At 43.0% G+C, this 20,505-nt stretch overlaps 1 protein-coding gene across 1 annotated transcript in view; it reads right to left on the bottom strand.

Annotated features, from left to right (window-relative positions):
• The window catches only part of MAF1 (MAF1 homolog, negative regulator of RNA polymerase III), an 881,579-nt gene that overhangs the window by 392,386 nt on the left and 468,688 nt on the right, over positions 1-20,505 (bottom strand). The window contains exon 5 of the mRNA XM_044066300.1: positions 8,781-8,902. Coding sequence (XP_043922235.1) covers positions 8,781-8,902 — 122 coding nt within the window. The remainder of the gene's footprint in view (positions 1-8,780; positions 8,903-20,505) is intronic.

Consider the following 20,505-nt stretch of genomic DNA (forward strand, 5'->3'; position numbering starts at 1 on the left):
TGAATGCAGTTATACCATAGCGAAATGATGGCTCCAAAGTTTCCAGTCTTATGATGGCTTCAAAGTATCCAATCTTTTTGGTCTGATATACACAGTATCCACACTGAAGATGTAGCAGCTGCTATGTGACTGTGATAACAGCTTAATCAGATCGAAGATCTGAAGACGATACCGAAAGCGCTTATCGTTTGGAATACATAGGGACTGTTTTATTCTACATCAAGATTTTAACTTGACATGAAGATTTTAACTTTTCCTACAATAAAAGGCTTTTAACTGCCATTAAAGCTAGAAGCTTTTATTTGATCTGTTAAGACTGGTTAAGCTGTTATCACAGATCATCACAGCCACATAGCAGCTACTACATCTTCAGTGTGGATACTTTATATATCAGACCAAAAAGATTGGATACTTTGAAGCCATGATAAGACTGGAAACTTTGGAGCCATCATTTCGCTATGGTATAACTGCATTCACAGCGTGAATATCTTGTAAGTGCATTTAATTTAAGTACTGGAAATGTATGTAAGCTTTTTGCTATATATGTTGCACTTTTAAGTTTTATATCATTTAACCACACTACCTATTCTCCGTGGGTTTCATAGTTGAAGTATCTCACAGCATACCGGACTCCGAATGGATCTCAGAGGCTTGCGAATCAGAAGTAGCGGGGGGTATCAGGGGCTGCGAAAGCTCCCCACTGCGAACTGGCGACTGGTTTAGGAGAAGCGGCGGCGGCAGTTTTGGACCTCGGCGGAGTGTCTCTGTCTTAAATCTTTGCATTTTTTCGGAATCCCGGTAGCCGGATGGCTAACCGACAACATTTCTGGATAATTAAATCGAGAACCAAAATATTTAGAGGCAAAATATACTGACGACGGATAGTGCGCTTATTAAATAAAGCACAAAACAACAGCAAGGTACGTCGTGGTCAGGGCCTATGCAAGAAATACAGTACGAATGAAAATCTTTGAGGTATTTGCTTTCCACAAGTAATGCAATTAACTTTTACTGACATTGGAAAGGAGCAAGAAAATGTTTCCCCAATGGGGTACTTAGCTTTTAGTTTAAGACTTTGGTTCTGAAACTCGAAAACGAAAATTTCAGGACTCGGCCGACCGGTACTTGCGAACTGCTTCTGCTTTGGGCACTGCACGGCAAGAAAGGCTGATGTAATGGCATCGGCTGCATGTTTTATACCCCTGATGACCTGACATCACAGAAGAAGGGACACAAACCGACACAGGACCCAAGACTTTGTTAATCAGGCCGACTGAGGGCAACCTGCAAACAGATTACCCAAATGTAATGACTGCAACAGTATAACACGAAGAACATCGAGGGCATCCAGCAAAGAGGTGGATGGACTGTGTGAGAGAAGATCTGTAACAGTCAGGCATGAGTGTTGAAGAAGGTAGGAGAGTAGTACTGAACAGGGAGAGATGGCGACAAGTGACACAACACCTCAACCCCATGTAAAAAATGGGGAAAAAAAGGATGATGATGATTATTTTAGACACTTCTTGAAAACTGAAGCCTTATTCATTTTTAAAAATACCCATGGACAATGTCCATACACAAAAGGTGGAAAACAGGCTTGGGCAGGCCTCTGTAACAGAAAGAGAGGGAGAGACATTTTTATTTTTTAAGATGTCTGGTAAAACATTTCTTAAATGTTGAGTGACATCCTGTACTAGTAAAGAAAGGAAGATATAGACCAGATAAAGACCAAACAATAGTTGAAAAATCCCAATGAAAAAGTTCACTTGTCTGAAAATATATTGTTCGAGCAGACCGCTGGAAAATAGTCTCTGACCAGAAAAGTAGCAAATGAGATCTGAGAAAGACTGCTAGTGCATGCAATATGGGAGAGGGAGAAAGACCACTTGACTGCTGGAGATGCTCTCAAAGTAATGTTGGCTTAAAGACACCTCAAAGCAGATAACCCCAACTGTCAAGATGGACAAAAGTGTAAAAAGATTTTTTTCTGTTTCAATCTGATATTCTTCTTCTTTAAATGTGTGGCATAAAATGTACTTTTGTTGATTTATTTTGAATTTAACTCATGTAGAGCTCTAATCACAAATGATTAGATTTCAAACTCAGCTACAGGAATGATTGTTTGTATTTCCATAAGAATTCAAGCTGCAGCTACTCATTTGCCTTTCAGGTTAAAAGCATAACCTAAACATACTTTTTCTCATCATTTTTAATCTCAAGCATGAATTGTGAAGACAGACATAGTACAGTTGTGTACACTTACCATAAATGTAGATGTTCGAGTGTATTCACGGTTGCAGTCATTACATTTGGGTTATCCTGCTGGCAGGTTGCCCTCAGCCGGCCTGAATTCTAAAGTCTTGGGTCCTGCGTCGGTTGCTGTCGCCTCTTCCCTGACGTCAGGGGTATAAAAAGATGCAGCCGACGCCATTTTATTTAGTTTTTCTTGCCCCAGATATCAGGTGCCCCCAAAAAGGTAGGTTAAAAATATGTAAATAAAACATACACGCACCAAAATAAGCTTTACCTTTATCTATAAGCAAATACACCACCTAGGTTGCATAGATTAGAGAAGTAAAGATAAGTTCCAGCAAAAATAAGGGGGATGGTGGGTGGGTAACCTGGACTGCAACAGTGAATACACTCGAACATCTACATTTCTGGTAAGTGTACACAACTGTACTATGTTCTTTGTGTTTCACTGTTGCAGTCATTACATTTGGGTTGAGTCCCAAAGCTATGGTTGGGGGGGCTGGAGTTAAACACCATTAGGAGCGGCTATGAGGCCCTGCAGAACTGCAGTGGCAAAGCCTGCCCTGGATTTAGAGTAAAGAGGCCGATTGTAATGTTTTGTAAAGGTATGCACTGAACTCCAAGTAGCAGCCTCCAAAATGTCCTTGGTTAGTACTCCCCTGAGAAAGGCTGCAGAAGTGGCTGCAGCTCTGGTTGAATGTGGCCTAATGCCCTTAGGCACTGGTTTGCCATGCTGTGAGTAGCAGAAATGAATGCAGTGTCCTATCCACTTTGAAATAGTCTGCTTGGAGATGGCCTTTCCTTGTGATGCTGTGGCACATGCCACTAGTAATTGCTCTGTCTTTCTGAAAACTTTAGTTTTGTCCAAATAGAGTCTAAGTTGTCTGTGTACGTCCAAAGAATGCATAATTTTCTCCCCCTTGTTCTGTGGATTTGGATAAAAAGTTGGCAAATGAATTGTTTGGTTAAGGGCTACACTGGATACCACCTTCGGCATAAATGTAGGGTTGGTTCTCAGAGAGACCCTGTCTGGATAGAAAATGATAAAGGTTTCCACAGCCCATGAGAGCCTGTAGCTCTGAAACTCGTCTTGCAGAAGTTATTGCTAGGAACAGAGCTGTTTTCCAAGATAAGAACTTTATATCCGCAGTAGCAGCTGGCTCAAAAGGCGGTAAGGTGAGTTTTTCCAAGACATAATTGAGGTCCCATGCAGGTACTGGCATTCTCCTTGGAGGCCTTAAGTTGTTGGCTCCTCTGAGGTACTGCCTTAATAAAAGATGAGAAAAGAGTGGTGGCTCTGTATTGTAATCGAACTGGCAGAAGCATGGATTTTAATTGATGAAAAAGATAGGCCTTTGTCCAGCATCTCAGTTAAATACTGCAAAATCTGAGGAATATTTGGGACAGCTGTATCAGTTCCTTGAGCTTGGTTCCAAGCGCAAAATCTCTTCCATTTCCCAGCATAGGATTTTCTAGTACTAGGCCTTCTGGCTTCTAAAATTACATCCATCACAGCTTTACTGAGAGGTGTGGTTTGTATGGCTACATTACCCGCCATGCTGCCAGGTTTAGGGTCCTGAGTTGGCTGTGCAGAATCTGATTGTTTTGCTGGGACAGTAGATGAGGTATTTGAGGTAAGGTCCAGGCTGGGCATTGGGACAAGTTCCTTAAGATTGGATACCAGTACTGGCGTGGCCAGGCTGGGGCAATCAGAATAATTTCTGGTTTCTCTTCCCTGACGTTTACGAGTACCTTGGGGAGGAGAGGAAGTGGAGGAAAGGCATATACTGACAGGTTTGTCCAGTTGAAAGATAAGGCATCCACTTTCCAAGCTTATCTGTGATAAGTCCTTGTGCTGAATCCTTTTAGTTGATTGTTTTGAGGAGAGGCAAATAGATCTATGTCCGGGCATCCCCATTTCATTGTTATCATGCTGAAGACTTGCGGATCCAGGTGCCACTCGTGGGGATCCATGAGGTTTCTGCTTAGTTCGTCTGCCAGAATATTTTCCTTTCCTGGCAGGAATTGTGCCTGCAGATAAACTTGGTAAGTCAATGCTGTGTCCCATAAAGCCATGGCTAGTCTGCACAGGGGGTAAGAATGTGTGCCCCCTGCTTGTTTATGTACCACATGACCATGGTGTTGTCTGCCTTTATCAGTAGTTGTCCCGAATGAAGAAGGTCCTTGAAGGCTGTCAGGGCATTTTGAACAGCTAGCATCTCTTTTTGATTGATATGTAGATGCTTTTGGTTTGTGGACCAGGTGCCCTAAATGCCTCTTCCTGCCATGTGTGCCCCCCAGGCATAATCTGATGCATCCGTCATTAGGCTCTGCCTGGCTGGGGGTAGTGAGAATGACTGTCCCTTGTTTCGGTGACAAGCTTTGGCCCACCATCGAAATTCCTGTTGCAGGCAGGGAATTGAGTAATCATTGTTTCCAAGCTGTGGCAATGTTGTGTCCAGACACTTTTTAGGTACCATTGAATTTTCCTCATATGCAGTCTTGCATATGGAATTAGTAAGATGCAAGATGCCATGAAGCCCAAAGCCTGCAGAAATTTTCTTGCAGATAACTGGGCCTTTGTTGTCATTTCCTTGAAATAGGTAGTCAGTTGCCTTTGTCTGGAGTGAGATAAGCCATCTGGGCAGTTGTATTTATGCTTGCACCCAGGAATATTATCTATTGAGAGGGTACTAGTTTTGATTTATTTTTGTTAACTGTGTACCCTAGGCCTGTTAAGAGTTTTATCACAAAAGTCAGATGCTGTAGTAGAATGTCCTTGTTCTCTGCTTGTATGAGGCGGTCGTCCAAGTAAGGATATATTTGTATTCCTCTTTGTCTGCAGTAAGCAATTACTGGTGCCAGGCACTTTGTGAAGACCCTGGGTGCAGTAGATAAGCCAAAGGGCAGTGCAGAGAATTGGTAATGCTTTGAGCCAGCCTTGAACCTGAGGTATCTTCTGCATGATTGTCTGATTGGGCCATGCAGGTATGCCTCTTAGGTCTAAAGTCACGAGACAAGCCTTGCTGCCCAGCATGGGCAGAAGCCGCTGTAAGGTCAACATCTTGAATTTCAATATATTCAGGAAAGTCTTTAGAATAGATAGGTCCAGTATTGGTCTCTATGGTCCTTTCTGGGTACCAAGAACAGTCTTGAGTAAAATCCTTGTCCTTGCTCTTGTTGTGGTACTTGTTGAATAGCCCTCATGTCCATGAGTGCTGCGACTTGTTTTTGAGCCTCTGCCCATTGATTTTTTGGCAGGTCTGGCCAACCGTTTGCTCTTGGCAGAGTATGGAAATGAAACTTGTAGCCTTGTGACACTGTCTAGAACCCATTTGTCCTGGGTTATAATGTGCCAATTTTGAGAAAAAAGTGCTAGTTTTCCCCCTAAGGGTGCTGCCAGAAGATAAGTGTTTGGTGCAGGCAGGGGGAAGTCATTGGAACGGTTTCCTGTATGATTGTGATTTGTCCTCTCCACCTTTGGAGGTAGAAGCACTCCACTGCTTAGACCTGTAGGATCCTTGTGGCTGTGTTCTGCCTCTTGGGCGTCTGGATCTGCCTCTTTGAGGTCTTTCTGAGAATGGAAAGGACCAATTCTTTGTAGGCCAGTGTCTGCTAAATCTAGGTTGCTGTACCTGTAAGAAATCCTTGAACGTTTGCATAGATTTAGATTTGTCCTCCATTTTCTTTAACACCTCTTCTGCCTTAACACCAAGCAAGGTATCATGTTGTAAAGGAGCATCTAATAATTTTGCTTTAACATGGTCAGGCAGATTTTGTTCCTTTAACCAAGCATGTCTCCTAATGACAGAACCCGTAAAAGCGACCCTGCAGGAGGCCTCCAGAGAATGAAACCCACATTGCAAAGTATGCTTTCCAACTTGTTCAGCTGCATGCACTAAATCCTGCGCATTTCTTTGTTTTCTGCACATTCAGAATTTGCCATAATTTTCTGTTTAAGCAGTGTCATGATATATTGCTATTTGAGCATATGAAACTGGCAATTTAAAGCCCTTATAGCCAAAGTAGTAGATGTGTAAACCTTTTTACCCCATCTGTCCACAGCCTTGGAATCCCTGTCAGAGGGGGTAGGATTTTTTGCAGTAGAAGCCTTGACCCACTTTGGACCCTGAAAAATAGTTTCTGGGTCTGCAGAAGGGTTTTGAAAAGAAATTTATGAGAGTCAGGGACCCTGTAGTATCTGTCTGGCTTAACAGGAGCTGGAGGTAAAGAGTCAGAGGTCAGACTAGACTCCGAGACCACATCACCTACAATGTCCAACACAGGTGGGACAGCAAGAGGCCTGTGTTGAGGTAGTAAAAGGAAATCTCTGAGCCTTTTCTTAGATTCTGAAAAGTCTTGGCTCTCCCAGTGAAAGTGCTCCCTCATGGTATGCAAGGCTTCCACAAAAGAGTAGTCCTCAGGAGAAGCTGAAGGAATAGATTCTTCAGCATCAGAATCATCATATGGGGGGGGGGGAGAGAACATTCCTGATCAGAAGAGGAATCAGAAGAAATGAAAACCTGATCTGAAGATTCATAGTCTGGCTCTTGCCTAGGCCTCTTATCAGGAGGGGAATGGGAACCAATTAAGTCTTCGGCCATTTTGAGCATCTGTTTTTTGGGCATGGAGGCCTCTCCTTGTGACTGGTGAACTTGTTTCTTTGCCTTTAAAGATGTCTTAGTCTTTGTAGTAGGTTTTATATATAATTGTTTAGGTCTGAATACACCCTCAGAAGCCGATGCCTGCTCAGCGGCTCCGGACCCATCTGAGGGAATAGTTTCCAAGGCTCCAATACCTTGAGTTTCCAGCGGCCTGGCCATCTCCATGTGGGAGTGGGTAGCGGCTTGCGACTATAAAGTAGCGAGCGTCAGGGGCTGCGAAAGTGCCTCACTGAGAACCGGCAACTTGCTTAGGAGAAGCTTCGTCATCGGTTTTGGACCTTGGCTGCCTGTCCTTTTCTTAGCGTTTTTTATGAACTCCGGTAGTCGGATGGCTATCCGATGACATTGTATAATTAAATCTTCGTCCAAAACAGTTTAATGGAAAATTGTACTGACGCTTAATAGTGCGTTGGTTAAATCTAGCACAAAACCGACAACTAACAACGTCGTGGTCAGGGCCTAGGCAAGGAGCACAGTAAGAATGAAAGTCCTTATGAGGTATTTGCTTCCCACAAGATATACAATTATTAACTTTTTCTGACATTGGTCTGGAGCAAGAAAAAAGCTTCCCCAACTGGCTACTTAGCTTTTAATGAAGACTTCGGATCTGAAACTCGAACATGAAAATCTCAGGACTTGGCCGACCAGCACTTGCGAACTGCTTCTGCTTCGGGCACCGCGCGGCAAGAAAGACTGAATAAAATGGCGTCGCTGCATCTTTTATACCCCTGACGACCTGACGTCAGGGAAGAGGCGACAGCAACCGAAGCAGGACCCAAGACTTTGGAATTCAGGCTGGCTGAGGGCAACCTGCCAGCAGGATAACCCAAATGTAATGACTGCAACAGTGAAACACGAAGAACATCAGCAAGCAAAATAAATACCTGCTCATTCCAGTCTTGGAGCAAGTAAATGATTTAGTATCATTCTCTGAAAATTTCATGAGTATAATTCAAAACATTTTGAGGTAACAGTGATTACACAAAGAAGCAAGTATAACTCAAAACAGACAGCCCCCTTGAAAAATGTCAGTAACAGTGGGTTAAAACATTTACCATTTGCTTACTTTTCATAGGGCTGTGCTGTTATGACAGGTTACTTGTAGCTGCAGTTGTAGAGGTTAATTTTTATCCTTGAACAGAAATCAATACCACAACAGAGAAATAACCCTCTCATTCTATTACTAAACACTCCCTAAAATAAAATTATAGTTAAGCTTTTCAAACCACTCCTGGATCAATTTACTGACTGTGCCTAAGACTAAAGATCCAAAGAATCTATTGCTAAGGCAAAAAGAATAATTCAGGAGTTTAAACAATACAAGTTTCATGGACTGCTGTACAACAGATTCACAGTTCATGACAGCTAGGTATGCTAATCAGCTACTGATGCTGTTGGATGCAGATGGGGTAAGGATATGAATGGCATGTTAATGCTGACAGAACACTAATTAACATTACTTTCATCCCTAATACAGGAATGCTGCAATGTCAGTCACTCTTTTTCATAACACGATTTAGGATGCATCTCTGAGCTCAACAAAGTGACTGTGCAATTAATGTGGATGCATCTCAGTTCTAAAATGAAACAACTTGCTGTGGTAAAAAAATTACTGAAGTAACTGGTATTAACTGGTATCAGAAGTAGAACCAAGTACACAATACTGCCATATGAACGTTTGCAACCAAAACAAAGTTGTATGACAAAGCCTTAGGAAAGTGGATTAAGATCATGTAGTTATTCAAAATGCACAGTTAACTGATAATGCAACTTCTCTGACATAAACAATGAATCACAGAAAGCAAGCAAATGCTCAGGTTCTGCTGGTACTCTCAGCAAGACCAATCAAAATTATGTACTCACCTATAAATGACACAGTCTGAAAGGCTAATCTCTTCATCAATGGCATTCCAGAGCTCTGACTTCAGTACACTGAGCTCCTCTCCTATAGCAGAGGACAGACTAGTATTCACAGCATTTACCACCTGAAAACAAACGAAAAGGTAAACGAGTGAAGACAAGACATTAAACAAACACAACTGTCATCATTTACATCAGTCTGTGAAATCAGTTTAAGGTATTCTTTAGTTAGTGTTTCTCAAATGGGAAAGCTTGTTAAAAATGGGAAAGGGACACTAATAGGAAAAGAATACATATTCCTATGTTAATGCTGCTGCTGCAAAGGCACAGTATTAATCTGTGCCACTAGAGATCATGAGTGAAAACTGTGAGGGATAAACAAGTTGCTTGCTGTATTTTTCATCAAATGCACTTCTAATTGAGGAAAGAAGAGAAAGGGTTAGTCACTTGGCATGCATATTGCTAGAGTCTGTGCTTAAAGTAAACATGCAAGAAGTACTGGTTTGCTGTAGCAGACATCTTGCTTTAAAAGCATGAGTACACAACATAATGGTCATCAGTAAACAACACATTCAAAGACAGTAAACCTGGCAATAAAAACAAATGCTTGAAGAAGTGAAAGTCATCCACCTTCACACAGCCACCATTAACCCAAGGACCAACTTGGAAAAAAAATGCACACCAAAGTTTTAGGATACATTTGACAGAGTGTGTAATGCCTGCTGGGGTGAACATGGGATAAACCAGCAGCAGAATGAAGACTGGATTGAAAGGTTTGCATATTACTCAGCAATGCTCTTCAGTAATTACAAAACTTCTGTCATAAGACAATAAGCCTGATACAAACCTAAGCCAGGCTAATTTCAATGGCATATATTCATGTCACCACTAACAAGATATCTGTCATGCCATGAAGTACTGCCTAAAAGAGAAGTAAAGGAATCAGTAGACCTGATAGGGGTAGTCAAAAATACAAGCCCTTTGTCTTGTTACTTCACATTCTGTGAAAAACCATACAAAGTTGATCCAGTTTACATAAAGCAAGCAACCAGTCACTTTAACAATCAATAACCATAAATAACCACGGAATACAAATCACATATTGAAAAGCAATAGCTTTGACAATGGTTAGTGACAAACAGGGTGTTATAGGGGAAGCTGCATGGCACAGAAAACCAAAGAATCTCCTGGAAGATGCACTGTTTCTTCAACGATTGCATTTCTTTTCAACAAGTTGCAAATATCCTTGACATTACAAAACAGATCAGCTGGGAGACATACAAAGTACATAATAAAGAAACTACTGAATGAAAAGCTTTGCAGGACTGCTTCAAGAACAGTCATCAGACAGAGACTAAATATGTATTTAAAAAGTACTATATGAAAATAGCACATTCTTTAAAACACTCTTGACATGAACATATCCAGCAAAATTTGGTCTCATCTTGTTGTCTTCAATAAATTAATGCCAAACCCAAAAATTACAGAAAGGATATCAGTATAAGACATTCACCATAAAAGTAGCTTTTTAAAGGTTCATAGGTTCATACTAGGCTATCTGCCCGAGGGCATTTATAAGCCTAGCCCATAGTTTTGTGGCTTACGCCACCCCTTTAGTTTGGAGAAACTATGCCCATTATTTTGCTGTGCCTCTGTCGAGCAGTGACACTGAGGTAACCCCTGGGGTGTATCTGCGATCTCCCATCCATTGGTCAAGATTCCTCTTGAACAAGGCCAGCGAGGTGCTCTGCCTCACATAAACCGGGATTTTGTTCCACAGCATAGGGAGTCTTTGGGTGATGAATCTATCCCTCCAGCACGTCCTATTAATAACCGTGTCGAGGTTTAAGTCTCCGCCCTTGTGGCTCTGAGGGATCTAGATTTTTGAGATGAAGCATGTTCATCAAATCTGGGTTTGACATGGCCTTGTATGTCAGGCATAGGTCACCTCTGAGCAAGCGGTAAGCAACTGAATATAACTGGTGTTCTTTCAGTCGGGCAGCATAAGACAGATTTTTGAGACCCTTTATCCTTTTGGTGAGGAACTTTTGTGGCCTCTCCAGCTGCTGCAAGTGTCGGGTCAGATACATTCCGAATGGGGCATTGTACTCGATCATTGGTCTGATGAGTGATGAATATAGGGAGACTATGACTTCCCTTGATCTAGATTTGAATCCCTTCATGATAAGGTGGGCAATGTAGAAGGTCTTCCTAACTACTTTAGCAATATGAGTGTCGAATGAAAGGCTACTGTCAACCTGGGTTCCCAGGTCCCTAATAACTTCTTCTGTGTTCAGGGGATTGCCACCTATATGGTAGCTAGGGGTAACCTTATTTTTCCCGAAGGGTATGACTATGCATTTCTTGGCATTTAACTTTAGGCCATGGCTCTGGCACCAGTTATCTGTTTCTCTGAGACCCTTCTGAAGGATATCTGTGTCGGATGTGTTTTCCACTACGGTGCCCAGTTTGCAGTCATCTGCAAACTTTTGTCAGCCATAACCCTCCTGTGTTTGCTTGTACTTCAGAAAAGTAGATGCCAAACAAGAGTGGGCCCAGGACTGAGCCCTGTGGGACACCACTTGTGACAGGCTTTGAGTCTGACATGGCGCCAGCAACTCTGACCCTGTGGGTTCTGTCACTCAGCCAGTTTGCAACCCATCTTGTAATGTATGGGTTTACATTTAAGTTGATGAGTTTTTCAATGATACCCGAGTGAGGTATTGTATCAAAAGCCTTCGCCAGGTCTAGGTAGGCTGTATGGACTGCCTTTCCCTCGTCAATGGCCTTGGTGACTGTTTCAAAAAAGTCAACCAAGTTTAGAAGGCATGATCTGCCTTTGACAAAGCCAAACTGGGTTGGATCCAAAGTCTGCAAGTTCCCCATGTCTTTATTTATGAGATCCATTATGATCCTCTCCATGGCTTTGCAGATAAGGCTTGTCAAGCTAATGGGACGGTAATTTCCAGGGTCGGTGGAGGCACCGCCTTTGTGGAGTGGGACCACAGTCGCTGCGCCACTCCTGGAGTGCGTATCCGGAGGTGAGACTAAGATTAAACAGCTGTCCTAACTGTGGGTTTAATTCCTCGTTGAGTTCATGGAGCACACAGCCGGGACACCATCAGGTCCCATGGATGCTGTGTTCTTTGCCTTGGAGAGAGCAGTTCCCACCTGGGCGTTAGAGATGTTTGGGGGGCTACAATCATTTGGTATAGATATCTCTCCTTTAGGGGGGGAGGGGGGGGGGAGTTTGCACTGAACCTTTCAGCCAGTATGTTGGCAATGTCTGTAGGATCAGTAATCTTCACATCATTTTGAACTCATTCTGAGCATATCTGGGAGTTTCCTCCTAGGTTTCTGACATAGCTAAAGAATGCCTTATGGTTGTCTTAGAGTCCTTAGCTATTTTTTTCTCAAAATTAGCTTTGGATGATTTTATGAGAGCTCTTAGATTTTTACTTATAGTGATCAGTGGTGTCTTACCTTTTAAGGATTTTGCTCTATCTTGTAGTAGCTTTCTCCTTTTGTTGTAGAGTTTGTTTATGGCTGGGGTCCACCAGACTGGACGCTTGCCTTTGGTACAAAGAGTCTTTGTTTTGCTTGGGATTGCCTGATCCATGCAGCCCTGCAGGTGCTGGTAGAAGGCATTTGTAAGTGATTCAGCGGTTTGAGTAATGTTAACCGCTGGCTCAGGGGCCTTAAAGGAGACCACACTAGTCTTTAGAAGTGTGAAGTCGGCTTTCGAGAAGTTCTTTACTGTGGTCTTTTCTTTTCGGGTGGGGCGGGATGAGGACCTCCAGCGAGATTAGTTTGTGATCAGATCTCACCAGTGAGGGGTATACTTCCGGCGTTGAACATTGTGCTCCCATGTTCGTGATGATGAGATCAAGTATGTTTTCTCCTCTTGTGGGGATGGTGACTAGTTGTTCCATGGCATTTGAGTTTATGAATTCCAGGAACTTTTGGGCTAGAGTGTTTGGGCTTGAGTAGTGTTCCCAGTCTATATTAGGGTAGTTGAAGTCACCTAGTATGATGGTGTTCGGAGAAGCATTTATCCCCTCCTGTGTTTTCAGGAAGGCCATATGAGGTTCCTGAGTTTGCGAGGGTGGCCTGTAACATGCTACAAATTGCAGAGCAGTCTTGCCTATGGTTAATTGCACCTGGATGGCTTCCGATGCATCGTGCGATGCCACCAATCTTGAGGTGTGGGTGTCCTTGATGAATATGGATACCCCTCCTCCTTTCTTGGTATTGTCCGGGTTTTGGGGCCGGAACGCATGATATGAGGTAAAACCTGATAGTGCTGGGGTGCTCTCAGGAGCCTTGAACCAGGTTTCTGTCACAGCACAGACATCGATGTTCTCCATACTGAGAAGGGCCTCGAGTGCGTGCATCTTGAGGTTGAGACTTCTGGCATTGAGCAGCATTACCCTAAGTTTTTTTCTTTGTTTTGTTCTAGGGTGGTAGGTTTAGAATTTGAGCCTTGCCTAAAAAGGCACTATGGGGTGGCAAGAGCCTTTGCCAAAATCCGAATCCCAGGGTGACAAGTGCAAGCCGTCCCTTGCGAAGCAGCGTGGCTTGTCCAGCATGTCATCCCAGGCAGACAGACATTGGATCCCCTTTGAATGACACCAGAGTTTAAGCCAATTGTTAAAGCTGATCATCTTATCTCTGTATTGTGGCATCATTCTTGGTGAAGGTAGGATACTGCTCAAGGTCAGGGTCATACCTGCTTGGGCTACATAATCAGAGAGCTCCTCTATGTCTCTTTTCATGTAGTCCAAGGAGGTGCGTCTCAGGTCGTTAACACCAGCGTGGACAATGATTGAGTCATACTTGTACCTGCTGTTGAGAGACCTGAGTGCATGCGTTATGTGGCGGATTCTAGCACCCGACAGGCAGCTTACTGTGACCTTCTCCTTACTCAGTCTGGTGAGCGGGACATCAGTGTGTCTGACTATGGAGTCACCAATGACTAGTGTGTCTGGCATTGTGTTTGGCCTTAAGGGCTGTGACTGCTTGACACTCTGACTGTGTGGTCTATGTGTTGCAGGTGTTGTGTTCTGAGGTGGTAGTTGTTTGGGTGTCTGCTTTGGTGGCCTCTGCTGTTTTGGTAGATTTTTGATCAGAGCCTCCCAGTATGTCTTTGTGTGTTTATGTGTATGATTTGAGGTTGTGATGGTATTATGTGAGACTGGGTCTATAGTGTGTGTGGTTACCTTCTCCTCCTGTCTGGTCATGCCAGTCCTATGTTGAGAGAGCTCAGCCTCCAGTTTGGCCGTATAGTTGCATCTCTCGCATGTATTTGTGTTTTGTGGGAGGAGGAGAGGGTTGTCTGTGTACATGAGGCAATTGTAACATTGCCTCAATATTCCCAGGTTCACCAGCTGAGCAGGAGAGGACATTAGCAACTGATCCCTCGACATGCTAGAAGGAATAGACAGAAAAATTTAAGAAAAGGTTCTGGGGGATGTGGGTGACCGAGAAATGGGGTTTGCTTTTTTGGGGTACTTTCTATAACAAGAGTGCTGTATCGAGGTGATAAGTACTGTAGGAGCAAGTGCTTAGCTATACAGATAGAGAATAGTCTACTTGGGAGTCAAGTAGAGATAATTTATAGTTGTAGGATACACTAAATAGAACAGTAGTATACTTTGAGGAAGGTAGTTTTAAGGGAAACTTAAAGGACAGGGTCTTTGCAGCTATACAACAGTAGCACTTCTGCAGACTAAAGCCAGTCCCTGTTATGCATTACCAATGAAGTAACCTTCAGATTATATGTTTTAACTTGCATTTCAATACCCTGTTGCTTGAGGGAGAACCTACCTAATGCTGCTGTTCCTCTGGCTTCAGCTGCATCACCGATCACAATGTTGCTTGATTTAATAGAGATGGATAAACATATTAAGCTCGATGAAAGAAACAGACTACAGAAAGTCAATAAAGACCCAAATGTTAAGATGATAAAACAAATGAACACAGTAATAAAGACTATTAACAGAACCTTATGTGATATAACAGAAGTAAATAGGATATAATACTGTGTAACTAAGCTAACAACAGAAAGTCTTACCACAAAAATACATGGTAATAAGGGAAAGGAAGGGAAGACATCAAATGCCATAATGGGAGCATTGAATACAGAAAACTAAAACAAGACAATAAGTGTCACTATCTGAAAAATACAGAAGAGGGGAACAGATCAATAAAAACACTTAGAAAGACATGAAAAAAGCAATGTGCAGCATTAGAACAGACCATGATCTAATGTACACTATTGCAAATAATAAACAAAGGATATCAGCACAGGCAGAAAAACTTAGAAGATATAGGTTCATATGTGTGTACTAGGCTAATGGCCCTGGAGCCTTTGCAAGCCTAGCCCATAGGATTACCCTGGCATCATGCCACCCGACCTTAGTTCAAAGTGCCTCTGTCATGTAGAGACACTGGAGTGATCCCCAGGGTGAATTTTCTATTTCCCATCCACTCATCAATATTTCTCTTGAAGAGGGCCAGTGAGGTGCTCTGTTTGACATGCATGGGAAGTCTATTCCATAGCATGGGCAGTCTTTGGGTTATGAACCTGTCCCTCCAGCACGTTCTGTTGATTCTGGTAATGAGGTTGAGGTCTCTGGAGCATGTGGTGTGGCAGGACTGGGATTTCTTTAGATGTAGCATTTCTAACAGAGCTGGGGTCAGACATGGCTTTGTAAGTCAAGCAAAGATCGCCTCTAAGTAGGCAATATAAGACAGAGAACAGTTGGAGTTTTTTAAGTCTGTCCATATAGGACAAGTGTTTAAGGCCTAGGATCCTCTTTGTGAGGTACTTTTGCTGCCTCTCCAGTTGTTGCAGGTGTCTAGTGAGGTACACGCCAAATGGGACATTGTACTCAATGAATGACCTAATGAGGGAAGAGTAGAGGGAGACAATGACTTCTTTCTTTCTGGATGCAAAACCCTTAGTAATGAGATGTTCCACATAGAAGGACTTTCTGACCACAGTGACACTAAAGAAACTTCAGCTCTATTCAGTAGCATACCGCCTGCTCAGAGGTGATCTCTGCCTGACGTACAAGGCCATGTCCAATCAGGATCTGATGGACATGCTCCACCTCAAAAAATCCAAATCCATCAGGACCACGAGAGCTAAAGACTTAAACCTCGGCACAAGTATGAATAGGACATGCTGGAGGGATAGATTCATAACCCAGAGGCTTCCCATGCTTTGGAACAAGATCCCAGTTCATATTAGGCAGAGCCCCGCACTGACTCTCTTCAAGAGAAATCTTGATGAGTGGATGGGAGATCGTAAGTTTACCCCAGGGGTCACATCTGTGTCACTGCTAGACAGGGGCACAGTAAACTAATTCTATTATATAAGGGGACCTTCATTGTGTCACTACTAGACAGAGGCACAGTATTCTAAATTTATTCTGTACATTTTTTGTACCATTTCATGGGGTGGCAAAAGCCACATCACTATGGCTAGGCTTACAAATGCCCCAGGGCAGATAGCCTAGTACTATACTATGAAACTATAGTGACCGACTCAAAGAAGTCGACCAGGTTGAGCAGGCATGAGTTACCCTTAACAAAACCAAACTGTGTGGGATCCAGAGTTTGGAGACTCCCTATATCCTTGTTTATTAGGTCCATGATGATGCGCTCCATAGCTTTGCATATCAGACTTGTCAGGCTAATGGTGCGATAGTTCCTCCTTTGTGGAGAGGGATGACTGTAGCAGTGCACCATTCGGTAGGGACAAAGCCTGAGGTGAGCCTGCGATTGAACAGGGCACACAGGTGAGGTGCCAGTTCCGTCTGTAGTTCATGTAGAACACAGCCAGGAATAATGTCATGTCTCACAGAAGCTGTATTCTTGGCCTTGGACAGTGCTGTTTTAACCTGTGCAGCAGTAATACTGGGTGCCTGGCAATCTACTGGTATTATGACTGCTCCTTTGGTGGTGGGGGGTAAATTTGGTACTGAATCTGTCGGCCAGTATATTGGCAATATCTGTTGGCTCTGTATAGGAGGTACCACTGTGCAGTAGCTCAGAGCAAATCTGGGGATTGCCATGGAGAATCTTTACATAACTATAGAAGGCCCTGTGGTTGTCTTTACTATCTGCTGCAATTCTGTTTTCATAACTACCTTTAGATGATTTGATGAGGGATCTCCACTTTTTGTTGAGGCTGATAAGGATGTTTTTCCAGTCTTGGGACTTCACCTTATTCTGTATCACTTTCCTCCTTCTGTTGTAGGGTTTGTTTATGGCAGAGGACCACCAGATTGGCTTCCTTTTTTTGGATTTGAGCACCTTGGCTCTATTGGGTATGGCAAGATCCATGCATTTGTGTACATGTTTGTACAGTGCATTGGTGTATGATTCAGCAGTCATGCAACTATTCTCCATTTGCATGGGTGCTGCAAAGTTAACCTCTGTTTTTAGGAGCCCAAAGTTAGCTTTGGAGAAGTTTTTCATCGTGGTTACCTTTGCGGGGGGTGGGGGGGGGGGTGGGAGGGATGTGGATTTCCAAGGTGATTAGTTTGTGGACGGATCTAACCAGGGAGGAGCTGACTACTGGTGTAGAGCAACGGTCACCCATGTTAGTAATGACCAGGTCAAGGATGTTGCTACCTCTAGTGGGGGTAAGAACGAGCTGGTCCAGGGCAATGGAATTAATGAATTCCAGGAAATGTTGAGCAAGTGTATTGGTACAGGAGTAGTTTTCCCAGTTAATGGAGGGGTAGTTGAATTTGCCCAGTATGAGTGTTAGGTTGGACCCTAATATTCTCCAGGGTGGTTAGGAACAGGGAGTGTGAGTCTTGGAACATGGATGGGGACCTATAGCAGGCTATGACCTGAATCACTGCCTTACCCAATGTTAGCTGCACCTGAAGCATCTCTGATGCGTTATGTTGGGCTACCAGTCTGGAGCTGTGCACATCCTTTATGAATAAGGAAACATCACCACCTTTGGAGCTTCAGTCCAAGTTCTGGGGCCGAAAGGTGTGGAATGAGTTATAGCCTGGTAATGCAGGGGTGCTTTCTGCTGCCTTGAACCAGGTCTCTGTTACAGCACAAATGTCGATATTCTCCATTTTAAGGAGTGCTTCGAGCGAGTGCATTTTGTGATTTAGACTTCTAGTGTTGAGCAGCATGACCCTCACATCAACTGTTGAAATCAATCATTTTCTGCTTGTACTGTGGTATCATTCTGAACCGCGGTGGGGGTGCTGCGGTAGCGTTGTCGCCTCACAGTATGACGTTGTCCTGTTCGATTCTCAGCTAGAACGTCTTCTGTGTGGAGACATGCGTGAATGGGCGTACCTTCGTTGAAGGTTGTGCGTCAAAGCTGGCAACTTGGCACATAAAAATCTGCTGCCAATCAGCGGACCGGAGTTCTGCTGTGGCGACCCCTAACCGGGAAAAGCTGAAAGACACAACAACAACAACAACAAATGTGGTATCATTCTGGGTGATGGTAGGATGCTGCTCAGGGCTAGGGTCATACCCGCCTGGGCTACATAATCCGAGAGCTCCTCCATGTCTCTTTTCATGTAGTCCAGGGAGGTATGTCTCAGGTCATTCACACCCACATGTACAATGACAGAGTCATACTTGTACCTGTTGTTGAGGGACCTGAGTGCATGTGTTATGTGGCGGATCCTGGCACCTGACAGGCAGCTGGCTGTTACTTTCTCCTTATTCAACCTAGTGAGTGGGACATTAGTGAGCCTCACTATTGAGTCACCTATGACTAGTGTGCTGGGCATGCTGTTTTTCCTTAGGGGCTTTTGTTGAGTAGCACACTGTTTAGGAGAGTTGTGTCTCGTGATTAGTGTTGTGTTATGGTGGTCGAGTGCGTTTCTGCCTTGGAGGTCTCTGTTGTTTGGGTAAATTTTTATTGTGAAGGCAGTGCTGGTGTGTGTTCTGGAGGGCTATGTGTTCCATGTGGTGTGATGCAAGTGTTGAACTTCTCCTCTTGACAAGCTATTCTGGTCTTGGCTGGAGAGTGTGTGGCTTCCAATATGGATATACAAGTGCATCTCTCGAAAGTCTGAGTGTTGGGAGGTAAGAGGAGAGGGTTGTATGTGTACATGAGGCAGTTGCTACATTGCCTCAGGATGCCAAAGTTCACCATAACAGGAAAAAGCACAAGGAACTGACCTTTAGACATGCCTGGAGGAGTCGGTATTAATAATAAGTACTGGAGCAGTTTCCTTGCAGAACATTTAGTGCTGGTAGCACTTTTGTGTGCTAAAATAATTGCTACAAGAAGTCTTGTACGGTAAAGTGCTAGACTAATAAGCTAGTAAAAGTGCAGGAGAGGAGAGAACTAGCAGATCTAAAGGAAAAATTGAAGAGCAGACATTGGCACCTCTCATAAGCTTACAAACAGTTCTGAATACAGAAAATCTGTATCTGGACTAGACTAGTTATAGGAAAGGCAGGAAACAAGCGCAAATGTGGGCTTGCAGATAAATGTAAATGAAAAAATGCAAAATGAGCAAATGACTGAAGACCCAAAAAAGTTTTATAGAGAATAGGGAAATAAATCAAAAGGAATAGAAACACCACCAAAAAAGTAGTAGCAGACACACTTTGGAGAAGTATCTATGAAGACCCTGTGGAACATAACAAATATCCTGAATGGAGAGAAGTAAAAGAAACAGTATTAAGTTCAAATGTACAGGCTATGAAATGGGATGAAGTAATGGCCAGAGAAATTGAAACAAATTAAGAAAATCTCCTAAATGGAAAACCCCAGTCCCAGATGCAGTACCTAACTTCTGGCTAAATGTAATAACATCTTTACACAAAGACTTGCCCATGAGTAAGAACTACTTATATGCTCACGCAAAACGCACATCAACCTGGTTAGCAACAGGAAAAATGATACTCCACCTTAACAGTGAACCTGCAAGCTATCCTAAAAACTTTAAACCAGTAACTTGCCTTCTGACAATGTACAAGCTATGGTTTACCATCAAAAACTCAAAGGCAAAATAATTTGCTATCAAAAGAACTAAACTTCCAAAAACAAAAACAACAGTTAGCCTAAATGTTGAACATCAGTAACAGGATGAATAACATTTGACATACCAGACTTCCGGTTTGCAAAGTCTGTATGTACGTTTACATTTGTACCCCACACTTCCTGCAAATTATATATACCAAATCCAAGATCGCACTACAATGAGGAAAAGGGTAAATTCCCCGATCCTCACTGTACCAAGATCTCCAGTCATTCCATTCTTAATACCAAACTCATAATAACAAATCAAGCTTTACTTTATTATTATTATTTCATATTATTCCAGTTCAGCATTGTGAACTGCCCTTCTGCCATACAATTTTCCAACAAAAGCCTTTGAGATTTTGATAGCAACCATAAACTATATACTGGAATTGATGCTGATAGAGTTTATAGTCATTTAGAGGAAAACTCAATCACGGCAAGAAAACAAAAGGGTAACAAAAGAAAGCCAAATGGAACAAAGGATGATTTCTTCTTAAATAAGGTCATACTGGAGAATTGTAAAAAGGGGAAGAATCTATGTATGGCATGGATAGATTACAAAAAAGCACTTGACAGCATCCCACACTCATGGCTAAAGGAGTGCTTACAGATGTTTAAAAAACACTCTACATTGATTAAATACTTTACAGTGACCATGAAAAAGTGGAAAACCACTGCATCCAAGCCATCTTAAAGGAA

Source organism: Protopterus annectens, chromosome 3.part1 (genome assembly GCF_019279795.1).
Source record: "Protopterus annectens isolate FY-2018-M chromosome 3.part1, PAN1.0, whole genome shotgun sequence".
NCBI classification, from domain to species: domain Eukaryota; kingdom Metazoa; phylum Chordata; order Ceratodontiformes; family Protopteridae; genus Protopterus; species Protopterus annectens.